This window comes from Taurulus bubalis (assembly GCF_910589615.1).
Source record: "Taurulus bubalis genome assembly, chromosome: 20".
NCBI lineage: Eukaryota > Metazoa > Chordata > Actinopteri > Perciformes > Cottidae > Taurulus > Taurulus bubalis.
The window spans coordinates 15543609-15552779 of NC_136608.1; the positions used below are offsets into that span (position 1 = coordinate 15543609).

At 35.2% G+C, this 9171-nt stretch overlaps 1 protein-coding gene across 1 annotated transcript; it reads left to right on the plus strand.

Moving 5' to 3' along the window:
• The first annotated feature begins 1933 nt into the window (after positions 1-1933).
• Positions 1934-8674, plus strand: LOC306752148 (uncharacterized protein). The gene is made up of 7 exons (XM_079235858.1): positions 1934-2054; positions 3289-3719; positions 4597-4719; positions 5352-5428; positions 7763-7924; positions 8010-8123; positions 8213-8674. Exons 2-7 carry the CDS (start codon positions 3308-3310, stop codon positions 8252-8254), a joined length of 930 nt encoding a protein of 309 aa, XP_079091984.1. The 5' UTR covers positions 1934-2054; positions 3289-3307; the 3' UTR covers positions 8255-8674.
• Positions 8675-9171: the final 497 nt, after the last annotated feature.

Consider the following 9171-nt stretch of genomic DNA (forward strand, 5'->3'; position numbering starts at 1 on the left):
GTAAATAAAATAAAAAGTTTAACCTCTTTTACATTTTACACGTTAAATATTTCACAGCTCGTTGTCGTAAACTCAAACTTCCAGAATGTGACGCGTCTCTGATGGGTTTCTCAGCCGGTCGTGAAGTCAAACTCGAGCTCTCGGCTGGGAATTCCCTGAAGACGACATACCTGTGGGCCGCTCGAGTTCTCTCATGACGGTTTTTTTTCCTGAGCACTTGAAGGAGGTTTTAATCTGTAAAACTGTTCAGATTTATCAACTGGGTAAACTGGAAGAATCAGTGCGGCTGGAAAGTTTGAATACTTTTGCAGATAAAATAAGTCAGCTGACTTGTTTCAGTATTTAGATTAGAATACAAGTTTACTGGGTTAATAAATAAAATAAAAGTCATGATAAAAAAAAAATACCTTTTGACTTTTTGTCTCCTAATTTTGACTTTCCTGCTTAAAATGTTGACTTTTTGTCTCCTCACTTTCACTTTCCTTCTCCTAATTTTGACTTTGCTTCTTAAAATGTTGACTTCCTTCTCAAAATTTTGACTTTTTGTATCCCAACTTTGACTTTCTGCTTTTGTCTCATAATTTTGACTTTTTGTCTCAAAACTTCGACCTTCCGTCTTATAATAATGACTTTTAATCTCATCATTTTGACTTTGTCTCATGATTTTGAGTATTTTATCTCATACTTCTGACCTAGTAAACCAAACGTATTTACCCTTATCATTACTTCCATCTTTTTTATCAGATTTTTACTGGTGCATGGGCTCCAGTAGCGTTTTCTAGATCAGCGGTTCCCAACCTTTTCTCTCGTGACCCTTAAAAAGACGCAATGTCTTGCAATCTTTCATCACCGTTTCATCACTGTGTCGACAACTTCACCAAATTAGACAATTGTATTATCTTAAATAACATTCAAATACATTTGAAGTGAGACTTAGATTCACCCCGTGACCCCATGTGGGAACCTGAATAAATTAATATACATTTGAATGACCAACCAGGAATATTAAACTCACATCTAAGGTCTTATTTAGTAAAGTGTAAAATGACTGCGTGATGTTAAACCTCAACCGCTGTGTGTGTGTTTGTGTCCATGAGTCATCCAGCAGTCATCATATCAGTGAGTATTTAGAAATGGAACACTTCCTGTAAGGAAGAGGAATCACGTGTCGTCTCATTTACCATCAAAACAAGTGCCGGTTGAGTTTTTAAATGTTTGTGAAGATTTCAGACAACAAAGACGTGGTAGATTCTCGTGCCAGGGGCCCAACATGTTATTATCTATATGTCACCACGAATGTAAACTTCCTCTTTCTTATTTTAGTTTTTATTTTACCGGTTCCCCTTTTCTCTTGTCGCAACGTTACTGCCAAAATGAAAGTATTTTGATGTTGAACAAGGTTATTATATCAGTGACACGCCTGTCAAAACAACAAACAGGCTTGTGTTAACCAACACAAAGAGCTTCTGGGAGTTTCTGTCACAAAGAAGAAGAAAAAAAATCCCCACCTATTTACTTTGGGATGAATTCTGTGGACTTTTAAAATGTTTAAGGGAAGAAGACAAATGCAAATGTGTGTATGTATATATATATATAAAAATATACATTTGAGAGGCATAATGACAAAGCATGCCAGATTGTACAGTTGTAACAACATTTCAGTAACTTATCATTTTAGAATAAATAAAGTTGACACTTTTTATTTGCTGCATCGGTTTCACTTTCAGTTCGGGATTATTTGTGTTTTGTTGGAAACAAAACTTAAATACTGAATATAAATATAGAATATTTTGTGTTTGTGATCACACTTTAAAATCTGTGAAGAGAGCACCAAGCAGCTTTCTGTCACATTTAACGTTCTCTGACAGGAGCCTGCGTCATTACGTCATTACGTCATTGCGTCGCGGGATGGCGCACGCACGAGCACGTCGACAACTTTGGACCGCTGGGAGTCTTTAAATGTACTTAGACGAACGAAGAAGAGTCATTGACCGGCAGAGACTATCACGGAGCGAGTTGGAGTCCGTTTGTGTTTCTTTTTACTCGACTGGGCCGTAAGTGCTGTCATTTATTACGTTTTTAAAATATTCTACATACATTAAAGTAGTTTAAAGTACATGTCCTGTTTAGCTTTGTACGTTGCAGTCTTAACTAAACTGTCTTTTATGCATTAAATATGCTGTGTTGCAGTTAAATAACTTACTTTTTAATTCCCCGATGTATTTCGTGGTGTTTTAGTACAAAACAGCTGGTTATTATTACTTTAATTAAAGAGCTATGTCTCGACATGAACCAAGGAAGTTTCCTGGGTGTAATACCCACTTACTCACCACTAGAGGGCATTAAAACAATGAAACAAATACAAAAATGACTTAAAATAAAGATTAAAAACCTGATGAATACATGAATAGGGGTCCGATTTATATTATTATTGTTATTATTATAGAGTATGAAACTATGTTTATTCCACAACTGTGTAGAATAAAGGCACAACAAGAAAAAACTAGAAAACACATCAGTCATCAGAAATATATATTCAATAGGATAAAGCAATCAACCGGAGATTATTTACTATTTTACTAATTGATTAATTGTTTAGGCATAAAAATCCAAAATTTCACTCGTTCCAGATTTTGCTTGTTTTTAAAATCATAACATTAATATTTCTGAGCTTTTGATGGTTCATCATGATCAATAAGGCATTTTAAAGACATCCCCTTGTGGCATTATTCACTATTAGCTTACATTTTATAAAAAAAAAGACTAATCAATAATGAAGGTGTCAGCTGGCCTTAATATGCAAACAGAAATAGACCGAAGACAACACAAAACCAAAGAAATGATGATAACGTATGAACATTTTACTCAGAATTATTAGGCTGTGCCGAGCACAAGCAATTTTTAATATAAATGATGTATGTATGTATATATATATATATATATATATATATATATTTAACAATACTCGATTAACAGACTAATATAAATTATACTAAATAGCATCACACTTACAGAAGATATGAAGACAACCCGACTACTGCAGACATTACTAGTGATTTGCATTTAATTTACCTTTATTTAACTACGTCTCCTTGAGTTTCACACACATCGTTATGTATTCTAACTTTTCTTGCAGAATAGTATGTTTAAAGTAATAAAAAAAAACATAAAAGCGCTAACTAATGGCAAGAACACATTCCCGATTAACGCTTTATTTAGATAGAAATTCATGATTTTTTTTGTTTAATCTCATATTTTAAACGATTTTTTTTTTCTTCTTTTAAAAAGAAATCAACAGTAAACCAACATGGCGAACGGACACGTGCAAATCTACGACCCCTTCTCCGACCACAACGGCGGCTCGAACCCTAAATCCACCTCGGACCCGGACAGCATGGAGGACTCGGTGGAGTTCCGGCTCCTGATGGCCTACGCCAAGAGGAGGCCGCCTCAGAGGGAGCCGCCTCAGAGGGGAGGAGGACTGGCTTTAACATCCGGTGGGAACGACGCAAGCGAGTCCCTGCAGACGCCGGACAAGACTGAAAAGGTGGAGGAGGGGAAGAAGAGGAAGAAGAAGAAGAGGAGGATGAAGAGATGGAGACGAAACATTTTAAGCTGCATCAAACCTCGGACGGAAGGCGAAGAACCGCGGCAGCACAGCGGGGAGCTGCCGGACGCCGACAACCGATGTGGACCGATGAGAGGCGTCCCCCACCGTGGTGAGAACCATAATAGAGCTCTGGATTATATTTAATATGTGATATTTGGGAGCTTCAAATTAGGTATTTGTAGCCCATTTTAGGCATAAACCAGTCGAATTAATAAATGTGTTATAAAGTTATTTTAACACGACTAAAGATAAGATTTACTGTTCTGTTTCCATCAGTCGCCTCCTGCTTGATTTTTATTTTTTGGGGATTTTTAAGATGCAAGTTTGACTCAAAATTAATCCGCAACTATTTTAATAAATTTAATAGATTTAATAAATCATTTAATAAATATTTTAATCATTTCAGTCTTTTTTTTATTAAAGAAAAAAAATCATTAAATCAGCAAATCTCTGTTTTGAGAATTCATCACTTTTCTTTATTTACATGCTAGTATATTATATTTATTATTTATTATATTCGTGGCTTTGACTGCAAACACCAGGCATTTCCCACTATTGTGCAAATAAGATTAATAAAAATACTAATAGAGAAAAAAATCGATTACAATGAAAACATTGTAAATTGCAGCCCAAATATATTTAAATCTGTTATAATCTACCAAAACACACCATGATGCACATCATAAATCAGAAAGAACTTCTCTCTCAATCTGACGTTGGCTCTTAAACACGACTTCCTCGTCTAAATCAGCTTGTTTTTGTACTCTTGCCAACATTAAAATGCATTTTTCATCTTTTTAAAGCGCGTTGAATGTTTCTGTAAACAAGCAGCCACAGCGTCCTCAGTGAGTCTGGTGGTTCTTGTGGTTTTCACTTTGTCGTAACAGATCGGGTGATGACGTGTTTCCATTCTGTGGGAAAGTCCGACTCAAATACCGGCTGAGACTTGTCGCTGTGCTCAGACTTGTTTTTTAAATTTCTTTCAGTTACAGAAGAAGAAGAGGAAGAGGAGGAGGAGGAGCAGTTGAAAAAGACGGCAAATATACTGACGAGGATCGCTGATGAAATCCCGTTCATGCCTCCGGATGTGGAGACAGACTCTCCAGAAGGTGAGTTCTGGTTTCCTTATAAAAGTCTTTGACTGAAGTTTTATTCACAGAAATGTCCCACGAGCTGCAGAGCTGCAATTAAAATAAAGTCTTCCGTCTCAGATAATATATTATAATATAATAAACTATAATATAATGTATTTATTAGAACATAATAAACTATAATATATTATAACATATGACACTATAATATAATACATTATAACATACCATCATATATTATAATATAAACTATTAAGTTATAATATATTATGTTAGAATAAATAAATAATATTATATACTATCATATATTATAACATTACACTATAACATAATAAACTATAATATATTTTACCATAATAATATAACGTAATATATTAAACTATAATATATTATAGTTTAACATAATATAATACACCATAATATAATAAACTATAATATATTATACCATAATATATTATAGTTTATTATATTATGGTTTAATATATTAAACCATAATATAATAAACTATAATATATTATCTAAAAATCATGAAACTAAATATAGGTGATGCTTGAGCATCAATTAGGGAGAAAAAAGTTCTTGTCTTTGATCCTTCATGATTTTTTACGTCGTGGCCCTTTAAATCTCTAAACCCGGTGGTTTTCTTCTAGATGCCGATGGAGACGAGAATGTGGAGAAGTGGATTGGTCTCCTGCTGAGAGCCGCCGGAGACCGACTGAACGAGGCGGTAAGAAACACGTCGGACTTCCTCTCCATTCACTCGACCGCTTGATGATTTATAGGAAACTCTTTCACAGCAGTCGTTCACGTTTATGTGACCTCAAATCGGTTTCATGCGCCCGTCGGCCGCCGTATCTGGAAGGTCTAGAGTTCACAAGAGCTGATAAACGGTTAATAGGAGCTATTAAATAAAAGATATATCAGATATTGTTTGTGTCCAAGACAGTTTTCCATCTTACTGGATGTTTATGAACTGAAAGTAGTGAAATTATTTCTACTGTCAAGCTCATTTAAATCTTATAGATTTTTGTGTGTTAAGTTACAACTCTATCATCCAAGGAGGCAACACAATGGTGATGGAGCAGATCCCCTCTGATAAGTGTTGCAATATTTATACTTCCTAGAAAACAAATTATGTATTACTGACACTACTACAAAGAGACACAAAACAACTACAAAGAGACACACAACTACTACAGAGACACACAATTACTAAAAGAAACAAAACAACTATTAAAAGAAACACTAAACAACTATTAAAAGAAACACTAAACAACTATTAAAAGAAACACTAAACAACTATTAAAAGAAACACTAAACAGCTACAAAGAGACACAAAACAACTACAAAGAGACACACAACTACTACAGAGAGACACAAAACAACTATTAAAAGAAACAAAACCACTACAAAGAGACACTAAACAACTACAAAGAGACACTGAACTACGACAAAGAGACACAAGTACGACAAAGAGCCACTGAACTACGACAAAGGGACACTGAACTACGACAAAGAGACACTAAACAACTATTAAAAGAAACAAAACTACTACAAAGAGACACTAAACTACTACAAAGAGACACTAAACAACTACAAAGAGACACTGAACTACGACAAAGAGACACAAGTACGACAAAGAGCCACTGAACTACGACAAAGGGACACTGAACTACGACAGAGACACTAAACAACTATTAAAAGAAACAAAACTACTACAAAGAGACACTAAACTACTACAAAGAGACACTAAACTACTACAAAGAGACACTGAACTACTACAAAGAGACACAAAACAACTATTAAAAGAAACAAAACTACTACAAAGAGACACTAAACTACTACAAAGAGACACTAAACTACTACAAAGAGACACTAAACAACTACTACAAAGAGACACTGAACTACGACAAAGAGACACTGAACAACTACTACAAAGAGACACTAAACAACTACTACAAAGAGACACTGAACTACGACAAAGAGACACTGAACAACTACTACAAAGAGACACTGAACTACTACAAAGAGACACAAAACAACTATTAAAAAAAACAAAACAACTATTAAAAGAAACAAAACTACTACAAAGAGACACTCAACTACTACAAAGAGACACTAAACTACTACTACAGAGAGACACAAAACAACTATTAAAAGAAACAAAACCACTACAAAGAGACACAACCCAACTACAAAGAGACACACAACTACTACAGAGAGACACACAACTACTACAGAGAGACACAAAACAACTATTTAAAGAAACAAAACAACTATTAAAAGAAACAAAACAACTATTAAAAGAAACAAAACAACTACAAAGAGACGCACAACTACTACAAAGAGACGCACAACTACTACAAAGAGACGCACAACTACTACAAAGAGACACTGAACTACTACAAAGAGACACTGAACTACTACAAAGAGACACAAAACAACTACAAAGAGACGCACAACTATTACAAAGAGACGCACAACTACTACAAAGAGACGCACAACTACTACAAAGAGACGCACAACTACTACAAAGAGACACTGAACTACTACAAAGAGACACTGAACTACTACAAAGAGACACAAAACAACTATTAAAAGAAACAAAACAACTACAAAGAGACACTAAACAACTACAAAGAGACACTAAACAACTACAAAGAGAGACACTAAACAACTACAAAGAGACACTAAACAACTACAAAGAGAGACACAAAACAACTATAAAAAGAAACAAAACCACTACAAAGAGACACAACCCAACTACAAAGAGACACAACTACTATTACAGAGGGACACAAAACAACTATTAAAAGAAACAAAATAACTATTAAAAGAAACAAAACAACTACAAAGAGACACAAAACAACTACAAAGAGACACTAAACTACTACAAAGAGACACTAAACAGCTACAAAGAGACACTAAACTACTACAAAGAGACGCGTATCAACAGCAAGCCTCCAGACTGCTCAACTCTATTATATAATATAATATTTCAACATGTTTATCCCTCAATAAACGGGCCCTGAGCCTAAATAAAGTGTTCTCGTGTCTCCAGGAGCTGAAGGACGCTGCGATCGGCTCGGATCTGTTTTTGAACTACGGTTTCTTTCGGCTGCTGATGACGACGCTGCTCACGAGGATGGGCCTCAAGAGCCGAAACCCCGAGTCCCCGGGCCCCAAAGCGTCGCCCAAGACCCAGATCGCCGTCACCTGTGAGGTGAGAGCAGCTCCGTGGCATATATATATATATATATATATATATATATTACGGTTTGGGGGTAAACTGTTCTGTTCCTCTGCAGGTCACCAGTCGTCTGGCCGCCGTGAACTCGCTGCCCAGGAACCGGCTGCTGGACCACGGGGCCCGATACCTGCAGCACTACTACTCGCCCTGGGCCCTGCAGCAGGGAGGATATGTACGGGAAACTCATCATAATTAATATCCTCTTGAACAGGTTAATTTGACCCGTGCGTCTCTTTTAATAATCATGTTTCCCTCCTACAGGAGGAAGCCTTTTACAGTGACGATGAGGACGAAGACGAGTGAGCAGAAAGAAGTTTGAGTTCCCCTCAAAGACTTCTGTGCACGTGACCTGCAGTACCTCAGATTCACATTTAAATGAGTTTCTTTTTCGTGACTTACTGCACTGCTCAGGTTTCTTTTGCGCCAATTCCTCTGAGGAGGACCCCGCGCCAAAGACAAAACTATTTTTGTGCCGTTGACGTCAACTTTTGTCTGTGATTTCATATTTAAAACAAATTATAATAATAATAATTTTGTTTTTTCAGGGAAATATAGGGTAGATGTAGTCTTTTTAAATCTGCACTATTTGTATTGGAGATTGGTGGACATAAAAAAAAAAAAATATATATATATATATATATATATATATATATTTAAATATATAATAAAAAACATAAGTATTTGCACTTCATGAAAATGAAATTAAATGTTTTCTTGTTTGTTTCTGAGGGATGCACCAAGTTGTTCATCTGTTTAAAAAAAAATGTGCGGCAGAAATCGTGTGTGTGTTTTTACACACACAAAATGTTGCTACACATAAATGCATAAATTACTGTAATAAATTGTATTCATTGTAATAAAATGTGACTTTTTATCAAGTGTTTTTTTACTGATGTACTCATGTTTTTTTTTAAAGATATTCACTGTTAATCAAAAGGTTTATTAGTGCAGTAGAAATAAATATACTTTGGGAATATAAACCAGTCAATTGATGGTGAATAATAAATTAAGGGCATTTTTTATCACAATGTATTCATGTATTTATTTCACAAGAAATGTGAATATGGCACATTTAAGTACAAGGCTGCAAAGTTAAATCTTGGCCATGTATGTGGGAAAGTATGATCTAAAATTATGAACTGCATTGTTAAAATCATCTTCCTTTTTGTACCAATACAGAGTACAATGTAGTTTCTGGAGAATAAACAAATGCGTTTAAG

Bases quoted from the DNA above. Each gene is read 5' to 3' on its own strand.
- LOC306752148 (XM_079235858.1), top strand. From the start codon at position 3,308: ATGGCGAACGGACACGTGCAAATCTACGACCCCTTCTCCGACCACAAC. The intron at 5,429-7,762 runs GTAAGAAACACG...TCGTGTCTCCAG, and splicing joins GAGACCGACTGAACGAGGCG to GAGCTGAAGGACGCTGCGAT. The intron at 8,124-8,212 runs GTACGGGAAACT...TCCCTCCTACAG, and splicing joins CCCTGCAGCAGGGAGGATAT to GAGGAAGCCTTTTACAGTGA.